Consider the following 24,109-nt stretch of genomic DNA (forward strand, 5'->3'; position numbering starts at 1 on the left):
GACTCAGCATGTTGCATTTACCGTATATAGTTCTTATTACTTCTACCCCTGGAGGTGGTAAGTACAGTGCCTGTGCTCTGAAGGATGGGTAGGGATATTGCAGTTTGAAGAATCATCTGAAGAGCGGTGTCAGCACACTTCTGGCAAGACAATGATTGTAAGTTTGACATTATTGATCACTAGCACCTTGCTCATTTCTTGTTACTTCTACTCAGCATTATACCCCCATCCCCCTTTTTTTATTTCAGGCTGTGACCAAAAAGAGTGTAAAATCCTGGTTGGATCTGTTGACATCACAACCAAGGTCTCCTCAGCTCCTCTCAGGAAAAAATAACCCACTTGTGTCCACACTTCATCAAATTCTAACTAGGTAGGAAGATTGTAACTCGTTGTTTTATTGTACAGCTTCTCCTCATTTAACGACGGAGTTTCGTTTCTAAGACCACGTCGGTAAACGAATTCATTGCTAAGTGAGGAGCATACTATAATGGTAGTGGATTTGTGTTAATCATATTTCATATTGTTTAATGTCACCTTTGAAGCATTTATAACATATCTGGTATATTTTTAAATGTTTATACTGTAGTGTACTGTATATTGTAATAAACAAAATAGAGGAAATCAGCTCTAATATACATTATTTAGGTGTGCATACTGGTCAGAGAGCCCAGTGTAAGTCCAAGTCGTTGGTAAACGAGTACATTGCTAAGTGAGGAGAGGCTGTACTGTATAATTATTTACCCTTTGAATATTAGTGCTGATGCTGCATTTATAAAAATCTGATAAATAATGCCAAACTCATTTGTTTACCAAAAAAAACACATTTTAGTACTGTAATTTTTTTTTCAACCCATCGACCGTCTCCTACCAAGAGGGTAACCATAATTATATGAATAAATATAAAATATTATTTTAGCAGCATGATGGGAGAACATATGGTAGATGTTCAGTACTGTAGTTGAAAGTCAGTTTTAAGCTTATCTTAGAATTATAAATTGTAATGAATTTTTTTTTTTTTTCAACAAGTTGGCCGTCTCCCACCGAGGCAGGGTGACCCAAAAAGAAAGAAAATCCCCAAAAAGAAAATGCTTTCATCATCATGCAACACTTTCACCTCACACATAATCAGTCTTAACAGAGGTGCCCAGATACAATAGTTTAGAAGCATATACTGTATAACACCCCTCCAAACTACCAATATCCCAAACCCCTCCTTTAAAGTGCAGGCATTATACTTTCCATTTCCAGTACTCGGGGTCCAGTTATTTTCATATAGTCGGACTTGAGTCCTGGAAATGGGAAGTACAATGCCTGCACTTTAAAGGAGGGGTTTGGGATATTGGCAGTTTGGAGGGATATGTTGTGTATCTTTATACGTATATGCTTCTAAGCTGTTGTATTCTGAGCACAAACCATAGCCCCGGCCGGGATTGAACCCGCGGTCATAGAGTCTCAAAACTCCAGCCCGTCGCGTTAGCCACGGGCTGGAGTCATGTTATTCTGAGCACCTCTGCAAAAGCAGTGATAATGTGTGAGTGTGGTGAAAGTGTTGAATGATGATGAAAGTATTTTCTTTTTGGGGATTTTCTTTCTTTTTTTGGGGTCACCCTGCCTCGGTGGGAGACGACCAACTTGTTGAAAAAAAAAAGGTCCAGCTATATAAAAATAACCGATTTCCCTAAATCCCTTCACTAAATATTACCCTGCTCACACTCCAACAGCTTGTCAAGTCCCAAAAACTATTTGTCTCCATTCACTCCCATCTAACATACTTACACATGCTTACTGGAAGTCCAAGCTCCTCGCCCACAAATCCTCCTTTACCCCCTCCCTCCAACCTTTTCGAGGATGACCCCTACCCTTCCTTCCTTCCCCTAGAGATTTATGCACTCTCCAAGTCATTCTGCTTTTATCCATTCTCTCTAAATGACCAAACCACCTCAACAACCCCTCTTCAGCCCTCTACTAATACTTTTAGTAACTCCACACCTCCTCCTAATTTCCCCACTCTGAATTCTCTGCATAATGTTTACACCATACATTGCCCTTAAGACATCTGCACTGCCTCCAACCGTCTCCTCACTGCAGCATTTGCAACCCAAGCTTCACACCCATATAAGAGTGTTGGTGCCACTATACTGTCGTACATTCCCTTCTTTTCCTCCATGGATAACGTTTTTTGTCTCCATAGATACCTCAATGCACCACTCACCTTTTTTCCTTCACCAGTTCTATGGTTAACCTCATCCTTCATAAACCCATCCACTGACAAATCAACTCCCAAATATCTGAAAACATTCACGTCTTCCATACTCCCTCTCTCCAATGTGATATCCAATTTTTCTCTATCTAAATCATTTGATACCCTCATCACCTTACTCTTATCTATGTTCACTTTCAACTTTCTACCTTTACATACCCTCCCAAACTCGTCCACTAACTGTTGCAAATTTTCTTTAGAATCTCCCATAAGCACAGTATCATCAGCAAAAAGTAACTGTGTCACTTCCTATTTTGTGTTTGATTCCCCATAATTGAATCCCACCCCTTTCCCAAACACCCTAGCATTTACTTCTTTTACAACCCCATCTAACCATGGTGACATTACACATCCCTGTCTAAGAACTACTTTTATGGGAAGTAATCTCCCTCTCTCCTACACACCCTAACCTGAGCCTCACTATCCTCATAAAATCTCTTTACAGCATTTTGTAGCTTACTACCTATTCCACATACTTGCAACATCTGTCACATTGCTTCTCTATCCACTCTATCATATGCCTATTCTGAATCCATAAATAAAATGAAAACTTCCCTACCTTTATCTAAGTACTGTTGACACATATGCTTCAATGTAAACACTTGATCTACACATCCCCTACCCACTCTAAAGCCTCCTTGCTCATCTGCAGTCCTACTCTGTCTTACCTCTAATTCTTTCAGTAATAACCTTCCATAGACTTTTCCTGGTATACTCAGTAAACTTCTTCTTTCTTTCAACACACGGCCATATCCCACCAAGGCAGGGTGGCCCAAAAAGAAAAACGAAAGCTTCTCTTTTAAATTTAGTAATTTATACGGAAGGGGTTACTAGCCCCTTGCTCCCGGCATTTTAGTCGCCTCTTACAACACGCATGGCTTACGAAGGAAGAATTCTGTTCCACTTCCCCATGGAGATAAGAGGAAATAAACAAGAAGAAGAACTAGAAAGAAAATAGAAGAATACCCAGAGGGGTGTGTATATATATGCTTGTACATGTATGTGTAGTGTGACCTAAGTGCAAGTAGAAGTAGCAAGACATACCTGAAATCTTGCATGTTTATGAGACAGACAAAAGACACCAGCAATGCTACCATCATGTAAAACAATTACAGGTTTTCGTTGTACACTCACTTGGCAGGACAGTAGTACCTCCCTGGGCGGTTGCTATTTACCAACCTCCTACCTAGCTTTCATACATTTATTAAACAAAAATACCAACCACTCTAACACTATATCCCCCCCTGCTTTTAACATTTGTCATGGTCCCGTCAGTTCCAGCTGCTTTACCCCCTTTCATTGTACATAATGCCTCACACACCTCCCCCACACTCACATCCTGGTCTTCTTCACTCCTAAAAGATGTTATACAGTGGACCCCCGCATAACGATCACCTCCGAATGCGACCAATTATGTAAGTGTATTTATGTAAGTGCGTTTGTACGTGTATGTTTGGGGGTCTGAAATGGACTAATCTACTTCACAATATTTCTTATGGGAACAAATTCGGTCAGTACTGGCACCTGAACATACTTCTGGAGTGAAAAAAAATCGTTAACCGGGGGTCCACTGTACCTCCCTGGCCAGTGCATGAAATTACCGCTTCCCTTTCTTCGTCGACATTTAACCCTTTCAGGGTCCATGCTGTAGATCTACGGCTTTACGTTCAGGGTCCAAACCATAGATCTAAGCCATGAGCTCAAGGTACTCTTCATTGTAAAACCAGTCAAAATCATCTCTGTTTCTGTAGTATGTCTTCCATTCTATAAAATGAGATCAAGAAAACTAGAATATAACAATAAATACCATGCGAAAATACAGTGCAAAGTCGCTGTTTTATTCCAAAAAAATGGTCAAAGTTTTTTTTTTTCTCATTATGCACTGTGTGCTGCAGGATTTTTTTTATACTGCGTACACTGACCACATAGACCCATTCTTTCATATGTAGGCCTACCAGCTTTCTCCCACTAGATTTGAGGGTGCTAGAATTTAGGCGTACTAGTACGTCAAAAACCCTGGGTCGTAAGCCATACTAGTACGGCCGAAACCCTCAAAGGGTTAAATTCTTGGACCCTGGTGCGCGCTTTGAAATTTGGCCTCTGGACCCTGAAAGGGTTAAAAGTTCCTCAAAATATTCCCGCCATCTACCCAATACCTCCATCTCCCCATCTATTAACTCCCCTACTCTGTTTTTAACTGACAAATCCATTCGTTCCCTAGGCTTTCTTGTTTATCTCCAAAATTTTTTCTTCTTTTAATTAAAATTTCTTGACACTGCCTCTCCCACTCTATCATCTGCTCTCCTTTTGCACTCTCTTCACCTTTCTTTTGTCAGCATAGTTGCTGATCCCCTACATGTGTTGTATAGCTTACCTGAGTATCATAATTAGTACCATCCATACATTTTACATACACGACCCCTTTGCTAGGCCTAGTGACTAGTTTGTATGACGTCACGTGATGCGGTATGAGTGCGTGGGACGCACTACCTCAGCCTCAGTTCCCGCATAGTTCTACGCCAGGCAAGACAGGCAGTTTGGGCTCTTCCCCTTCATACTCTGCTAATATATGTGTTACCATCCAACAAGTGTGTTTAAGTCAAACCATCATATCTCCTACGAACCTCCCATGACAAATGGTGGCAGCGATGGGATGGATTGATCCAGTGGAGTGGATGAGGTCTTCCTAGACGACATACGTAACATGACTGAGCTGTCAGCATAGTTGCTGATCCCCTACATGTGTTGTATAGCTTATCTGAGTATCATAGTTAGTACCATCCATATGTTTTACATACACGGCCCCTTTGCTAGGCCTAGTGACTAGTTTGTATGACGTCACGTGATGCGGCATGAGTGCGTGGGACGCGCTACCTCGGCCTCAGTTCCCGCATAGTTCTACGCCAGGCAAGACAGGCAGTTTGGGCTCTTCCCCTTCATACTCTGCTAATATATGTGTTACCATCCAACAAGTGTGTTTAACTCCAACCATCATATCCATATACTATGCTCTTCTTATAACGCTTCTGTTTTGTAAAAACCTCTCATAAGCTACCTCTTTCTCTTTTATCACACCCTTTACTTCATCATTCCACCAATCACTCCTCTTTCCTCCTGCACCCACCCTCCTATAGCCACAAACTTCTTCTCCACATTCTAATACTGCATTTTTAAAAATATTCCAACCCTCTTCAACCCCCCCCCCTCCCCTCACCTTTCTACCAATAGTTGCTTATATCTCACCCTGACCTTCTCCTCCCTTAGTTTATACACTTCCACCTCTCTCTTACTTGCTGTTGCCATTTTCCTTTTGTCCCATCTACCTCTTACTCTAACTGTAGCTACAACTAAATAATGATCATATACATCAGTTGCCCCTCTATAAACATGTACATCCTGAGGCCTACCCATCAACCTTTTATCCACCAATCCATAATCTAACAAACTACTTTCATTATGTGCTATATCATACTTTGTATACTTATTTATCCTCTTTTTCATAAAATATGTATTACTTATTACCAAACCTCTTTCTACACATAGCTCAATTAAAGGCTCTCCATTTTCATTTTCCCCTGGCACCCCAAATTTACCTACTACTCTCTCCACAACATTTTTACCCACTTCAGCATTGAGATCCCCAATAATGAATATACAGAAATAATAATAATATAAATGCTCTCCTGACATAATTAAACAGTTTTTAACCTACTGATTATTTATGGAATGTATTCCATCTTATCTGTCACTTCTGGGAGAAAATTTAATTGACATTAATTGTGAATAATAAATTTTGAAATCATATGAACCAAGAATATTTATAATATATACATATTGGGATATTTGCTTTTTGGAGTGACATCTGACTCATAGTTATAATTAGTTGTAAGTAATAATATGTTTTCTGATTGATATTCATAAGTTTTTTAACTTTCTGTGGAATCTATTGCAACGTATTTTGTTGAAAAAATGTTTACTGATAGCTCTGTGGCTCATTTTGGGCAATGTAATTTCCAATTATGCCCTCTTGTTTTTATTGCATCATGGTAAAGAGCCTATCATTGCCTATCCTGTCAGTGGTCCATAGTATTTTGTATGTCATGACCATGTCCCTTCTTTTTCTTTGCTCTTTCAGTGACATCACACCTAATTCTTGCATTTTTTCATCATATTTCATATCCCTCAGTAAACTCCAGTCTGGAGTTTGTCATGTTAACTTTGTACCTAACTGTTCTTCTGTTATGATTTCAAGTCATTGTGAAATAAAGAAAGAATGTATTTTACAAAATTATCGCACCATAATAAAAGTTTGACTAAAATATCACCCAGTAGCACATTTGAAATATTAAGCTGAATCAGGTTGAAACCTTGCTAAACACTGTATTCTTTTAGACTTTGCTTAATGCACATTCATCTACATACTCTTCCGTGTATCATTACTTTTGAAAGAAGGCTTTGATGTAGAGCTTTATAAATCTTTATATATCGTTTTATACCATTCTAACCCCTTCTCCTGTATATGTTACTAAATGTAAAAGGAGAAACTTTAATTTTTTCTTTTGGGCCGCCCCGCCTTGGTGGGATATGGCCGGTGCATTGAAAGAAGAAAGAAGTTATACCATTCTGCCTTGGTTTCATTGTACAGTGTATATGAGGTGTTGCGTGGCAGAAAAGAATAAATGTTAACACACCCAACATCCAGGTTGGTGAATGTGTTGATTCCTTAATATTTCATCTGTTTGTGGAATGTATAGATGTTGTCTTCTGTGTCTGTAACTTAAGCTCAAAGCCCCAAAGCAAAGTATGGTAACTTGAGCTACTTAGCTCCAGTCTTCCTACATTTTTCTTCAGTGTTTGAATTTGGCGCTTATTCTTTTCTGCCACACAGTGCCTCATATGTTCTAAAATATAAAAATAAAATCAAGAAGACTTATTAACTCTTTCACTGTCGGTTACATAAATCTACATCATTGAGGCCAGTGTCACTTATGCCACTTTATATGTTGCAGTGTCCTCAAATTTGCCGTGATTGGTAAATATTGGTGTAAGCATGAGAGAATTGGTATATTTGACGGGTGTAAAGAGTATAAAATCATGACCCATTCAGTGTATAATTGGGACAGCTAACCTCTTACCTTGTGTTTGGGTTAAAATATCAACTTGAAGACATATTCCTGGCATTTTTTTAATAGTTTTATTGGCTTTCTTGAGGCCAGTTGATAGACTGGAAGACATACTAGTGAAATGGAAAAGATTTCCAAGATTTTATGTAAGACTTCTTGTGTAGTTAACTATAAGCAGAATGTTTTCTGGATTTTTTAGGCTTTCTTTAATATTGGGACAGCTTAAACCATGACCAAGTACAGTGGAACCTCAAATATCGAACTTTCTTCGGTCCAGAAGTCTGTTCGACTGCCTTTACCGAATGAATTTATTCCCATCAGGAATAATGTAAATTAGATTAGTCCATTTCAGACCCTTAAAAATACACTTATAAAAGCACTTACAAAAATACACTTACATAATTGGTTGTGTTGGGAGCAGTTCGATTTTCGAGGTTCCACTGTACGTGTATTTTTTAATATATTTTATTATCCAAAACATATGGAACACTTCGATTTTTTGTGTGGCAACAGACTCAAAATGGAAGGCAAGTGTTATATAGAAGAAGCTTAGAGATGTGATTAATGTACTGAGGAAGAGTTGCTATAGTGGCTAGAATGCCTTCATTGTTAGTTTTAAACTATGTTTTTAAACTGGAATTTGTTGAATTTTGTGTAAAATTGGTTAAATTGCTGATCTCTGGATGCTTTATGGAGTAGTTCTGATGAGTGAATAGGTAGTTCTTTGCACTCAGTAGTATGGATATAGCAAAATAACCAGGAATTGAGTCAATTTGAGCACTGGAATTGGCCCAAAATAGACCTCAAAATGGGCAAAATTGCAGTTGCATAAAGTGTTCCCCAACCTTCATCTTTGGACCTGTGTAATTCTGCAAGTTTTTCATGAAATTTTGCAATTTTCATATCAGCCTTTAGTAAAAGATTCTCTACCTTATTAGAAGAAATATTTTTTTAACTGCAACACTGATGGTACATATAATTTTGAGGGCTACGACAGTGAAAGAGTTAAACGTGAGCGATATCTACACAAGTCATGTTGAGTCCTTTTAATTAACTGATGACCTAAATATTGTGCTATTTGGTCTTCATGGTTATTTCATGATCAGTAGGTACTAGGACAAACCTTTGTTATCCTTATTAAAGATTTGCGAGCGTCTGTTCTTGATTAATTTAAATTCTGTCACCATTTGATCTCATTTTGATCTGATATAAAATGAATAGAATGGGATATACTCTATTATTAATGACAGGAAGCCTGTTGCTTGTCAGTGTTTCCCTACCCAAGGCAGTGTTTATATGGTGATCCCACCCAGTTATTGGATAGACCTAACAGTGCTTAACCTGACTGAAAAATAACATTTGTTTTATCCATTGAGCAAATGCAGTGGCTGGAAGACATTAATATGGTCATATAAATATCACCTTACTTCAGTGGGAAACTGCCAGTGTGTTTAAGAAAATTAATAATCCTAGATTAAATAAAATGACAGACATGAAGAGCTTTGATTTTTCTTTTGTGAATGCACATCACTAGGTACACTTTTGTAATATAGTTTTATTACATTGTATTTTTTTTTTTTTTTTTTTCAACAAGTCGGCTGTCTCCCACCGAGGCAGGGTGACCCAAAAAAGAAAGAAAATCCCCCAAAAAGAAAATACTTTCATCATCATTCAACACTTTCACCACACTCACACATTATCACTGCTTTTGCAGAGATGCTCAGAATACAACAGTTTAGAAGCATATACGTATAAAGATACACAACATATCCCTCCAAACTGCCAATATCTCAAACCCCTCCTTTAAAGTGCAGGCATTGTACTTCCCATTTCCAGGACTCAAGTCCGACTATATGAAAATAACCGGTTTCCCTGAATCCCTTCACTAAATATTACCCTGCTCACACTCCAACAGATCGTCAGGTCCCAAGTATCATTCGTCTCCATTCACTCCTATCTAACACGCTCATGCACGCTTGCTGGAAGTCCAAGCCCCTCGCCCACAAAACCTCCTTTACCCCCTCTTTTCAACCCTTTCGAGGACGACCCCTACCCCTCCTTCCTTCCCCTATAGATTTATATGCTTTCCATGTCATTCTACTTTGATCCATTCTCTCTAAATGACCAAATCACCTCAACAACCCCTCTTCTGCCCTCTGACTAATACTTTTATTAACTCCACACCTTCTCCTAATTTCCACACTCCGAGTTTTCTGCATAATATTTACACCACACATTGCCTTTAGACAGGACGCCTCCAACCGTCTCCTCGCTGCTGCATTTACCACCCAAGCTTCACATCCATATAAGAGTGTTGGTACTACTATACTTTCATACATTCCCTTCTTTGCCTCCATAGATAACGTTTTTTGACTCCACATATACCTCAACGCACCACTCACCTTTTTTCCCTCATCAATTCATTCCATTTCTTTATTACTATTTTGCTGAAAAATGTTTTCTGATATATAGCTCTTTTCATTGTGCCATGTATTATAGTATTATTGCCTTACATTATGGAGGAAAGCATAACAATGGCTCTCGGCAGGTACACCAATGAAGCACGTGTCACCTTCCTGAAAGCTGATAAGAGGGATCCTGAATGGGCTTTCTATGACATCACTCGTGCCACCATGGCTGCCTATGCTGTCAAACCTGCTGCTTTTGATTTTCTTCTTACAATGGCTATCCTAGCATACTTAGGTGTTATTTATGTGTTCCTTCAGGTAAGTTTAATTCTTAATAGAGGAAAAATTACTGTAAAGAAATCCAGAGGTCGTAATGTGATGTGTAATTGCCTGATTATTATCTCTGGATAACAATTAATGTCTATTGCAGGCTTATTCATTAGGTTAGGTTCCAGGCTACTGCTGTAAAGCAAAAGTGAAACATAGCCTTTTTTTGTTTTCAAATGCATATAAAAGCCTGATAACATGTTTACACTATCATATATTAACCCTTTCAGGGTCAAGAGGCCCTCTCCTAAACTCGTTCTCAGGGTCGAAAATTTTTTGGGAAAAAAAAAAATTCTTTTTTCTTATGAAATGATAGAGAATCTTTTCCCGATCATAATGACACCAAAAGTATGAAATTTGATGGAAAACTTAAGGAATTATGCTCTTGTGAAGTTAGCGGTCTTGACGATGTTTATGCATCGGCGATTTCGCCCACTTTTAGCCCTATTTTCGGCCAATTCCAGTGTACTAATCAACAAAAATCATATCTATTTCGCTAGAACTACATTTTTTCTATTAAATGAGTACAAGAAACCACCCATTTACCGATTCCAACAATCCATTAAAGCGGTCAGAAATTGGCAATTTTTGCCAATTTCACACAAAATTCAGATGTCAATTTCCAAATAGGGTCCAGAATAAACAAGACAGACATTCCTAGCACTAAAATAACATTTTCTCTGTTCATTAGTCAAGCCCCCAGACCTCTCTTACATCTCTTTTGCTTTCCACTTTGAATTTTTATTCTCACAAAAAATAGAAGATTTACTGTTATGCAGACTACTACATTGGTGTAGAAATGGTATAAATAATATCAGCGCACTTGTGAAAGAATATTAGACTCACCAATTGACATGTATTGGACGCTTGGCATGATCTGTTTACTTTTGAACTTTGGTAAAAATCGAACATTTCTGCTACTTTGAGCTCGATTTCAAGGTACTTTTCTTTATGAAACCAATCCAAATCATCTCAATTTCTGTAGTATGTCTTCCATTCTATAAAATGAGACCAGGGAAAACTAAAATACAACCATAAATACCATACGAAAATGCACTGCAAAGTCACTGTTTTAAACCAAAAACATGGTCGGAGTTTTTTTTTCTCGTGCACTGTGTGCTGCAGCATTTTTTTTATACTGTGCACACTGACCACCTAGACCCATTCTTTCATATGTAGGCCTACCAGCTTTCTCCCACTAGATTTGAAGGCACTAGAATTTAGGCGTACTAGTACGTCAATGTCCCTGGTGCGTAAGCCGTACTAGTACGTCGGAAACCCTGAAAGGGTTAAGTGAGCAGTAGAACTAGGACTAAAAAATGCATATACAGTACATACATTACTTACCCTAAAATATTTTCATCCTTAGTTTATAGTAAGTGGTGAACATATTTATTGTAGGAAGTCTAAATAAATGAAGAATGGGTATAATAAAAAAACTGCTGCATTAACGAAATGCTCTAAAGCAGGGCCCTTCTGTATTCAGAATTTGTGGTGAGTGTGGTGAAAGTGTTGAATGATGATGAAAGTATTTTCTTTTTGGGGATTTTCTTTCTTTTTTGGGTCACCCTGCCTCGGTGGGAGACGGCCGACATGTTGAAAAAAAAAAAATACCTAGTATTAATTATAGTTGTACCAATGATCCATACCCTGATGTGGTTTGCACTGGCTTCCCTTTGTAACATAAGTTTGGTATGCATATCCTTTTTTCTTGTTTTTTTCATTACTGTCCATTAATTCGCAGTAATGCAAAAAGAGATGGTTTTTGTTATATTTTGCTTACAGCTTAATTAGTAATAAGCATGTATGGTATTACAGTCCCCATCCCTTTATCCGAAACCCTTGGTGCCAGCAGTGTTTCGAATTTCAAAATTTTTTGAATTTCAGAATGAAGGTGGGGTTTAGGCCAACAGGCCTACTGCAGTGTTTCTCCTTTCATATGTTATGTACCCATGACACCAATCATACCCAGCCCTCCCACTCATATATTTGTCCAATCTCTTTTTAAAGCTACCCAAGGTCCTTTCTTTCTTTCTTTCAACACACCGGCCGTATCCCACCAAGGCGGGGTGGCCCAAAAGGAAAAACGAAAGTTTCTCCTTTTTTTTTTTTTTTTTTTTTTTAACAAACCGGCCGTATCCTACCAAGGCAGGGTGGGCCCAAAAAGAAAAACGAAAGTTTCTCTTTTTAAATTTAGTAATTTATACAGGAGAAGGGGTTACTAGCCCCTTGCTCCCGGCATTTTAGTCGCCTCTTACAACACGCATGGCTTACGGAGGAAGAATTCTGTTCCACTTTCCCATGGAGATAAGAGGAAATAAACAAGAACTAGAAAGAAAATAGAAGAAAACCCAGAGGGGTGTGTATATATATGCGTGTACATATATGTGTAGTGTGACCTTATTGTAAGTAGAAGTAGCAAGACGTACCGGAAATCTTGCATGTGTATGAGACAGAAAAAAAAGACACCAGCAATCCTACCATCATGTAAAACAATTATAGGCTTCCGTTTTACACTCACTTGGCAGGACGATAGTACCTCCCTGGGCGGTTGCTGTCTACCAACCTGCTACCTAGGACCCAAGGTACTATCAAAGCTAAAACCTTGGATAGTTTCAAATTTAGATTGGATAAATACGTGAGTGAGAAGGGTTGGATTTGAGGGGGACTTGCACATGAGTAAATAGAATTATCAAAGCTTATTACTTGGGTAGCATTGAAAATTGAGTTGGGCAAATATTCTGTTAGTGGGATGCATTGTGAAGGACCTGCCTAGTATGGGCCAACAGGCCTGCTGCAGTGTTCCTCCTTTCTTATGTTCTTATGACACAACTGGCGGCGTTGGAGTTATGTAGAGATGACAGATGTTCCACACTCCACGAAAAAACTTCGGTTTTCAGAACTTTTCGAATTTCAGAATTTTGGATAAAGGGATGGGGACTGTAATGGGAAGATTTGTTATAACTTACTCCATTGTGTTTTGTATGTTACAGGAAATACAATTTAGCTAATTATAATTAGCAAACCTTGAATCATTGTGAAGTTACCACTGTCAGTGAATATAAAGTAACTTGTTTTATATCTATGCACTTTCTTTATAGATGGTGAATATTAATGCTTTTTTTTTTTCTTTCAGTACTTTCCCAAGCTGTATGCAATGATGGTCAGACTTGCCTCGCCTCAGAAATCCAAGACACACTAGTCTCTTATGGATTCTGAAAAAAGTGCAGTACATTGTATGTCTATTATAATGTTCAGACAGCTTGAATCTGCCTTGAAAATGCAATCAGTATTTTGTACAATATGCTTTTACCTACTGATACCAAGACAGTTAATTAGCATAATTTCATATTTATGCATATTGCTAACTGGAATGCATGTGTGGCTGTAAGAGAGTACAATATTTTCACTTGTTGAAGTCAGACTGCCGGTGCATCTAACTGGACACTGACCTCAAATCTCCTTTTGTTCTCAACATGTTCTTGTGAGCATTACAACTATCTATAATTATAATAACTGAGAGACTACTAAGCATACAAAATACTCAAGTGAATCCCCATTTAAGCTTCATGTTTTCCGAGAAAATGGTAGTTGTGTACTGAGCAGTGTTCTTCATTTATACAACACTTGATAATGTAAGAACTATGGAGGGATATAAGTTATTTGGTACTCTGTAGCATTTAAAGTAGTGGGCTGAATTGTCTTCTCTAGGAAATCCTAACTCCTTATAGGAAACAGATTAATTGAGAACCTTTCAGCAAATTTGTGAACTTAATTATAGAAAGTACTTTGATTTTTGCATCCACATATTAGCATACAGTAGGTTCCTGACTTGCGATATTCCAACTGATGATGTGCCACACTTGAGGTATTGACACTTTGGAACCAATTCATTACATACTTATGAACACTGATCTTCAGTTACGATCATTGCAATTATTCAAACACTAATTATTTTACATAGATAATTTTTCTCATTTTTTTTTTTACCAAATACATTGGTATTGAATATGTTCTTTTTTTGTGCATGTGTGTAGAGTGTTCGTGAGTTTTTTGTAGAGCAGTATAGATTAAATAATTACTTTGTTCTGTTGGTCTGTGGTAGCTGCTGCTAGCTGTTGCCCATGTACTGGGCATGTCCAGTGGGTATGGAGTAAAACAGTGGGAGCTCATGCCACACCCTCTCACAGTTAACCTCACCACTACCTTCCCATAATTTCCTGGCACATAATACCCTTGCCATAACAGTGAGGGAGTGGTAAGTATACATAAAGAGTCTTGGGTTATGATGCATGACAGGGTGTGAGTGAATAGGAGAGAGAGAGAGAGGGAGGGAGGCAGTCCAGCTGCTTCCTTCCCTTATATATCTGTCACTCCATTCTTCCTACACAACACACTTACAGTAACAAGTAAATATTGAGCATATGTAAGCAAGGTTGTGTTAGATATGATGCAAGAGAGGGCGGGAATAAATAAGAGTGAGAATGAGAAAGACAGGATGACAGTTCAGCTGCTGCCTACCCTTATACATATGTGCTGTATTGTATACATGCTGTGTTGTAACTTCTGCTGAAATCTTTCACTGTCATGATTTTTCAGAAAAAAATAATAATTCTATCTTCTAAAATGGTAGAGAATCTTTTTCTGAAGGTAATGACACTTACAATATAAAATTTGATGGAAAACTTATGGAATTACACAGGTGCAAAGTTCTTGATGCCTGTTTAAGGCTGATTACATTGCTTAAATTCACCAAATTCCTAGTAATTTTGCTAGTATGCTTTCTGTTCTAACAATTGAGCATATGAGGTTGCCCATTCAACTATCAGAACTGTGATAAAGCATGATAAGTTGATAATTTAGCCAATTTTACACAAAATTCAACAAACTGCAGTTTTAAAATAGTCCAAAATAAACACTGCAGGCATTCCAACCACTAAAGCAACCTTTCCTCTGTTCATTAGTCACATACTTAGGCCTCATGAATCATCACAATAAATGTATATAAATTTTACCCTATTTCTCAGCTACTAAGCAGTGCTGTATGGCCCTTGTGGCTTAGCACTTCTTTTTTTATTATAATAATAATAATCTCAGCTACTAAAATATACCCAAGAATGATTTAGGCCTAGTAAAAAGCTCAGTAAGACAGATGGGGGGTGGGAGGGTTGTGAGGTACCAACCCTTTCTCAGGAAAATCGAATATTTCAAACCACTTTGAGGCCTATTTAAAGCCACTTCTGGTCTGAAACTGACCAAAGTAATCTCCATTTCACTAGTATGTCTTCCAGTCTATCAACTGATACCAAGAAATAGCCAAGAAAACCATGAAAAACCACTAAAACATGCCTCAAAGTTGTTATTTTAAACCAAACACAAGGTCAGAGGTAATTTCTTCCCATCATTCACTTTGTGGAGCAGAATTCTTTTTATACTGTGCACACCCACCAAACCTATTCTCTCTTGTCTAGGCCAAAATTTACCCATCAAAAAACAATAGAGGGCATTTTAATTATAATGTAGCTCTATGTGAGAGACTGAAAGGGTTAATTAACATGTACAGTATGCATCAGCTAAACAATGTTTAATACTATTGGTAAGGGAAGAGGAACAGTGCAGAATGTATATTGGATTGATTTCTTTTAGTTAAAAAACATATGAAATTATATGCAGAATATTATGTATGGGAATATACCTCCAATTATAGCATGGATATCTAAGGGGACACTGTGTTCCAAACTCTTAGCAATTGACTTCCAAAAACCAAAAAAATTTCAGGAGGACCTACTGTAATGCTAGGGAGGCAACATCTTCCATGAATTAGAATAATGTTTATGGTATAAAATACCTTAGAATAATTATTCTTATAGCGTGAGGGTTTAAAAGTCAGACTGATTTTGACAGTGTAAAATTACTATTACTTAGGTATTGCAAGTTTTTTAAACAAAACCTAAAAGTGCTTCTTAAAATCTTGCCAGGACTTTCTTACATTTTAGGTGGTTGCCACTGAAGGATTTTTCCCAAGCCTATGCACTGTAAATGTTTTTGTGAATTTGAAGGACTTTGTAAGTGTTAATAGAGACTGAATGTGTGTAAATTCTTGATCAACCTCTTATGGGTTACAGTAGAAATATTTTCAGTGCTACGAAGGTAAATTAAAACAAATGTATTACAAGAAGAATGGGAAACATATATGACTTTATGATGAAAATTAAATTTTATTTTAAATTGTATTATATTTTTTCTTTCATAAGTATTTTCTGAAGTCCATAAACACACTGGAGGTGCACTATTGTACAGTATTCTCAGTTTGAAGATGTGCTCATAGTCACCAACAGTGCATGACTGTAAATGGTCACTTCCATGCAAAAGGCATCAATTAATGACCTTCATTTGCCCAGTAAAATGGAACTTTATATTGTCAGAAACTGCTTAAAAAACTAATAAATAAATTTTGTTTGTCATTAAATGCAGCTTATTAACTTTGTATAGGAATGATGATACTTAAATTGATAACAAAAATTTTTGAAGCCAAATTTTGTTTTGAGACAAGGTATATAAACTTTCAGTTTGCATTTATGAAATCATCATTTGCATATTTTATTTATAAAGCAAGTGCCATGGTTTTGATTGTGAAAAATATTTTTTTAAAGAAATGATAAGTAAAAACAAAGAAAACTGACAAGAAGAAGAAGAAGCCAATACCACATGCCCTTGACTAGCTTGTTCTTTGCTCTTCCATCTTTCATAGGCACGATATACAGGTACTTAAGTGTCACTAAATGCTGCAGGGATTGTCCACTGGAAATTCAAAACCAGTATATTGACTGCATTAGCAGAATGCATAGGTATATTATTACATTTTGTGTTTTTTTTTTTTTTAATTCTAAATAGTGAATGCAACCAAAATCTGAATTTCGTAAATATAAAATTAGTAAATCATGGAGCACTCTAGGACAATATCTGATATTTTTGGAACTTAACACCCTACCATTTAACCATTTCTTCATGAGAGGTCTAATAGGATGATATTTGCATCGAGCACTTACTACTTGCATGGACCACAGTTCAAGGCTCTACCGTTTTCTGTTTATTCATTGACAGTTGTTCATTATAGCTTACCTTGGGTTTATAGACTATAAGGCTTTGAGGGGTATGAGAATACATGTGCCATGAAACTGTGGGGGTGTGAGATGAGATAGTAGTACCACAGTTGGTGGTGGATGATACAACTTTGTCACAAGTGCTGGCTGTAAAATTATTCTATTTGAACCCTTGTGACTGAATGGTTGCAGTGCTGGGCCTGCTACTTGCATGGACCATGTGAATGATATATACATACTTTTTGGGGGTGCCCCTACTGCCGTTATTATTAGATAATTAATTTTCTGTCATGAGGCCTGCAGAAATCATATACTGACTTCTTTAGACTAGTTCAAGAGGTCAGTCATTTAATTTTTGAGCTAAGAAATAAAACTTTAAGAAATTCTTGTACTCTGCTGATTCCAGACACAGTATGTCTACTTGATATATTGTGGTTATTATCTATCTCTGAAATCCCAAAGAATAATTATTGTCCTGTGACAGTAAAATAACTTATCATAATTATGACCTATAGGTCAAAGTGCTAAAATTTACAGAGGTGAATTCAGAGCATTGGATAACCATGAACACCAGATTTGAATATATTTGGTAATGGTAGGGTGTTAGGCATTGGGTGACTTGCCTTTGAACTTCCCTTGCCCTTAAAGGTAAACTACATGATTGAGTGGTAATTATTTATTACCCTGAGGTTAGTAGCAGCAAAAACAATTGTGGACGGGGTTGCAAAACCCTTCCATAATATGCAAGACTTCACCTATTCGGTTATCATATACATAATATATTGGTTTTAGCTCATCTTGAATGAAGGTTATATATACTGTATTTTTCAGTGAGTGCGCTCAAGTAATGAATAAGACACTTGTGCAACATTTGGGTATCTTTATTCTGGAAATGTATTGTCACACACTGGCTTCTTCAGTCAAGTGCAGAGAAAGGTGGAAAATAAGGAGTTTCAGGTAATCAGTCCCTCAGATGTGTTCAGTCCATCACTCTTGAGAAAAGTCAAGATTGATGGACTGAACATATCAACTCCAGGTTGAGGGACTGATTAACTGAAACTTCTCGTCTTCCACCTTTCTCTGCATTGAACTGAAGAAGTCACTGCGTGGCAAGACGTTTGGAAAGTATAGATACCCATGTGTTGCACAAGTGTCTCGTTTATCAACTTGTCAGTTTTGTAAACCATTTATTGGCACTCAAGTAATGTTTGATACTATTCCATTGTCATGTAAAGAAAAGTATATTTGCCAAATGGTTACTAGAGTATAAATTTGAAATGAATTTTATGCATCTCTCAAGGTGTATAATAACCTATTTGCTAAGATGTACTAAAAAATCAAAAGCTTCCCAACTTCGTATTTTTTTATCTTGTGAAGCAGCACATACATACATACCTATATACACACATACATATACACCCCCCTACATATGCACACATACATACATATACACCCCCTACATATGCACACATACATATACACACATACATTCATACATGCACATGGTATATACATATACGTACATATACACAATGTTCTATTCTATGCATGATGGACCACTCAGAATCTTCTAATTCAGCTTTAGTCTTCAGGAGGATAAAGTACAAATTGATGTGCTTAGTCAAATGCACAAGGCTCGAAAAAGAACAATTAGTTTTTGATTTTAATGTTTGGAGGCCTTACTTTTTTTTTAGATGTTTTCTTTCCTCTATGATGAAACTCATACACATTTTATTAAAATGCCAATTACTGTATATACAGAGTGCAAAATTTTGTCCTAACTTACTAACAAAACATCTTCAAGATATTATCGTGTGTTTTACATTATGACACTGACTCTTAAGACATTAAGAACATTACAAAACAAAGAGATCATCTCGTGATATTTCCAAACAGCTATCAGCGGTGGTTTTTTTGGGGGCTGTGAGCATTGCCTTTTGTATTTTATTTTTGTGTCTAGCAGGAAATAATATTGCTGTAACAATTTTTCTAGTTGCTATGCTTACTATGATGTGATCACCTGTATTCTTATACAGTAGAATAATCAGTATATTTCTAAGTATTGATACTTCCCTAAGACTCCATTTTGTCTTGTAAATACTATTACTTTAAGCAATAAAGATTATTTGCATATAATAAAATGAGAGATGGTTTTTGCCAGAGGCTTTGTTATGTTTGTAAAATTTACTCTCGATTTCTTTTAATAAAAAATATCCATGAGAATTTATTTATTAATGTTGTTTCAAATACTATATCCTGTGTAATTATAGTGGGACTCCAAATACAGTGGAACCTCAGTTTTTTAATTAATTCATTCCAGATGTCGACTCGACAACCAAAATCAGTGACAATCAAAGTGGCTTTTTCCACAAAGAATAATGTAAATAGAATTAATCTGTTCCAGATACCTTTTTTTTTTTCTCCCACTGAGGCAGGGTGACCCAAAAAGAAAGAAAATTCCCAAAAAGAAAATACTTTCATCATTCAACACTTTCACCTCACTCATACATAATCATTGTTTTTGCAGAGGTGCTCAGAATACAACAGTTTAGAAGCATATACATGTATGTAGCATAAAGATAAACAACATATCCCTCCAAACTGCCAATATCCCAAATCCCTCCTTTAAAGTGCAGGCATTGTACTTCCCATTTCCAGGACTCAAGTATGGCTATATAAAAATAACCGGTTTCCCTGAATCCCTTCACTAAATATTACCCTGCTCACACTGCAACAGCTCGTCAGGTCACAAATGCCATTTGTCTACATTCACTCCGTCCCCTCAAGGAAGGTTCCTTGATGTTGGTGAGGGGCTCTTGATTTAGGAAATTGGATCTGTGCTCCAGTTCCCCGAATTAAGCCTGAATGCCTTCCCCCCCCCAGGTGCTGTATAATCCTCCGGGTTTAGCACTTCCCCTTGATTATAATAATAATAATACATTCACTCCTATCTGACACGCTCACGCACGCTTGCTGGAAGTCCAAGCCCCTCGCCCACAAAACCTTTATAATGTGCTAAGTACTACATAAAAAAATTATAAAATTATACAGCACAGGGAAACTGTAAAAATGAATACTAAATGAAAATTTAACCAAAATACTGTACAGTAAATAAAAATTTAACTGCCCCTTACCTGTCAGAAGAGAGCTAATGGCATACTGGAAGCCTGTACAGTGAGGTTTGTTTCACGCTCTGCTGTATAGTCCTTGTGGCTTAGCGCTTCTTTTTGATTATAATAATATTATGTTTCACGCTCTGTTTTAACACTTTTCTAAATTAGGACATTACACTGTCATTGTACATGTTAAGAGATATGGATGGCCACTGCTTTGGATGGTAATTTTTAGCAAACTGCTGCACTTCACACCATTTAGCACACATTTCCTTGACAAGAGCAATGGGCATATCATCCCTTTCCTCTTCCTCTGATGACAGTTCCTCCTCTGCAATCTCCCCTCAAGGATGGTTCCTTGATGTTGGTGAGGGGCTCTTGATTTAGGGAATTGGATCTGTGCTCCAGTTCCCCGAATTAAGCCTGAATGCCTTCCACATCCCCCCCCCCCAGGCGCTGTATAATCTTCCGGGTTTAGCGCTTCCCCCTTGATTATAATAATAATAAAATCCTCTGCAATCTGTTGCTGCTGCCCCTGAAGGTCTAGAAGTTCTGTGGCGAGTTCAATTCTATGCTTCTCCTCCAACTCTTCCACATCATCTTCAGTCACCTCTAGGACCAAGGTCTTTCCCAGGAACACAATATCCTCTTCTGGCTCAGGCTTATCTTCAAAGCCTTCAAAATCTCTGACTGCCACAAAGTCAGGCTGCAGTTTCTTCCATGTTGACTACATGGTCCTGGTTTTGTCTATAAGCCTCAAGCAGGTGAGGATACTGAAATGGCCTTTCCAGAACTTCCTGAGGGTTAAATTTGTTTGTGAAGTGACTTTAAAGCACCTTTCAAAAAGTGATGTTTACAGCATGCAAGTTAGTGGCTATACTGACTCATACTCATGCTCTTGACCCATTGTCCAGTGTGCATTCTGTGAGCACGTGACCCCTCAAGGAAGGTTCCTTGATGTTGGTGAGGGGCTCTTGATTTAGGGAATTGGATCTGTGCTCCAGTTCCCCGAATTAAGCCTGAATGCCTTCCACATCCCCCCCCAGGTGCTGTATAATCCTCCAGGTTTAGTGCTTCCCCTTGATTATAATAATAATAATAATGTGAGCACGTGACCTGAGCCACTTTGTCCCATTCTGTACACATGAAAACTTGTCTGTCGACAACCAAGAGAACGTACAAAAACCAGGACATTCTTTTCTCCAACACCTCATTCAAAACCAATTTATTCAAGTAGTGCAATTAACAACTGAGGTTTGACTATCTAAAATGGTTGAGACCTAAACCATTTAATAAACCTGGTGTTTGTGAACTTTGAATCTGACTTAAGAAAAAATTATACAAAAAATACATTGTTCTTACACTAGCATGCAAATATAATGCTGTATGTACCAAAAATCATGTTATTTTTTAACTTACAGCACCTGACTCCTGTAGGCTGGAGTTAAATGTAATAGGTGTTGAGTGTGTGCTGCAGGTTGATTATTCAAATTTTTTTTTTCTTCATCCCTTAACAGGCATTGCAATTTGTTCGATTTCATATCTTGAGCATAAAACTGTGCAACTAGCCTGCCAGTCGTGGAAAAATAATACTCTTATGCCAGTGCATTGGATACTACTCACACGGTCATATCATAGAGTGGTTCCCTGAGCTACTTTGAGAGTTGTCAGGTCATGCAGATGGTGTAATAACTGGATCGACTATATATATTTATATATTTCAGATGCCTTTTTCCACATTGTCCTTATATGACAGTTCCATCTTTAATGCAGCCTCACTATGACATCAACTGACACTTGAAGATTTTATAACTGACACCTATTTGCTACATTAACTGTAAACCCATTCTTTCAGCTGATATCCTTCCCTCAATTCCATATTCTTACCTAAATTCCCTCCTCTTTTTCATTCATCTCTGCCATGAAATGCTGTTTAACCCTTGAGGATCTTGCTATTTCCATGAATGCAATAATTAACTGCCACAGATTTGCTACATCATCTATCCTGTCCTCACCTCTCCCACCTTCACCTCTTTCAATCTACCATTTCTTCACATTTGTTATGCAGGTCTGAATGGCTTATGGTTATGTCACTTTTTTCTTTTTCTTTGTTTAACACTGGCCATCTCGCACTGAGGCAGGGTGACCCTAAAAAGAAGAAAAAAGTTTTTCTTCTTTTTACATTTAGTAATTTATACAGAAGGGGTTACTGGCCCCTTGCTTCCTGCATTTTAGTCTTCTGCTACAGCACATGTGGCTTGCAGAGGAATGATTCTTCTCCACTTGCCCATGGAGTATTATGGCAATTTCTATGAATATAATTATTTGACGGTCCTACCTTCAGTGTTGGTACTTGGTACTCTATTACATATTTCTTAACTGGCTTCAATTTTTCTTTAATTTAGGGCTTTTTGCCTCCCTCTTTCTGCTGGTGGTATATGACCCATATGGTTTTGGTACATGGTTTTAAATATATTAGTATTTATTTATACCAGTATCCTTCCCTCATTATTTCCATTACCTTTTACATCTGTTGTGTAATGCTGAATGACCCCTATTGGTTTAACACTCCAGAAATATAATGTCTGTGTGAAGTTAGGTGACTATTACATATTGTCTGATGGAAAAAACCTGCTTTCTCATATATTTAAACAGACTTCCCACCCTTCTCTCTATCTCCCAATCTCTCTCTCCCCCACCCTCTCTCTGCTATTCTTTTCATGGGGGGTTGCAATGATGCTGGCGAAGGGATTGATCTCTCAAAACAATGAGCTACCACCCCACATTTTTTCCCATAGCTTGGATGAAGCCTGATTACCTCCTATTCACTAGATGCTGTGTGAACCCTATTGATTTTATTCTTTCTCATAAATGTAGTCTTACAGGTAGTAGGTTGGTAGACAGCAACCACCCAGGGAAGTACTACCGTCCTGCCAGATGACTGTGAAACAGAAACCTGTAACTGTTTTGCATGATGGTAGGATTGCTGGTTTCTTTTTCTGTCTCATAAACATGCTAGATAACAGGGATATCTTGCTACTCACACTTTGGTCACACTTCACAGACACGCACATGCATATATATATATACATACATCTAGGTTTTTCTCCTTTTTCTAAATAGCTCTTGTTCTTCTTTATATCTTCTATTGTCCATGGGGAAGTGGAAAAGAATCTTTCCTCCGTAAGCCATGCGTGTCGTATGAGGCAACTAAAATGCTGGGAGCAATGGGCTGGTAACCCCTTCTCCTGTAGACATTTACTAAAAAAGAGAAGAAGAAAAACTTTATAAAACTGGAATGCTTGAATGTGCATGGATGTAGTGCGGATGACAAGAAACAGATGATTGCTGATGTTATGAATGAAAAGAAGTTGGATGTCCTGGCCCTAAGCAAAACAAAGCTGAAGGGGGTAGGGGAGTTTCAGTGGGGGGAAATAAACGGGATTAAATCTGGAGTATCTGAGAGAGAGCAAAGGAAGGGGTAGCAGTAATGTTGAATGATCAGTTATGGAAGGAGAAAAGAGAATATGAATGTGTAAATTCAAGAAATATGTGGATTAAAGTAAAGGTTGGATGCGAGAAGTGGGTCATAATAAGCGTGTATGCACCTGGAGAAGAGAGGAATGCAGAGGAGAGAGAGAGATTTTGGGAGATGTTAAGTGAATGTATAGGAGCCTTTGAACCAAGTGAGAGAGTAATTGTGGTAGGGGACCTGAATGCTAAAGTAGGAGAAACTTTTAGAGAGGGTGTGGTAGGTAAGTTTGGGGTGCCAGGT

General features: G+C 37.6%; 1 protein-coding gene across 2 annotated transcripts in view; it reads left to right on the forward strand.

The window, feature by feature from the left end:
* Nucleotides 1–13,989, forward strand: part of LOC128694549 (BOS complex subunit NCLN) — a 29,972-nt gene extending 15,983 nt beyond the window's left edge. Inside the window, exons 10-12 of one of the 2 annotated variants that reach the window (XM_070095832.1) lie at nucleotides 249–370; nucleotides 9,932–10,109; nucleotides 13,255–13,989. In XM_070095832.1, the coding sequence (XP_069951933.1) occupies nucleotides 249–370; nucleotides 9,932–10,109; nucleotides 13,255–13,320 (366 nt within the window). In that variant the 3' untranslated portion in view covers nucleotides 13,321–13,989. The remainder of the gene's footprint in view (nucleotides 1–248; nucleotides 371–9,931; nucleotides 10,110–13,254) is intronic. The other variant, XM_070095833.1, reaches the window with a different exon arrangement.
* The last annotated feature ends 10,120 nt before the right edge of the window (nucleotides 13,990–24,109 follow it).

The sequence above is a fragment of the Cherax quadricarinatus genome, chromosome 51 (assembly GCF_038502225.1).
Source record: "Cherax quadricarinatus isolate ZL_2023a chromosome 51, ASM3850222v1, whole genome shotgun sequence".
Taxonomy (NCBI): domain Eukaryota; kingdom Metazoa; phylum Arthropoda; class Malacostraca; order Decapoda; family Parastacidae; genus Cherax; species Cherax quadricarinatus.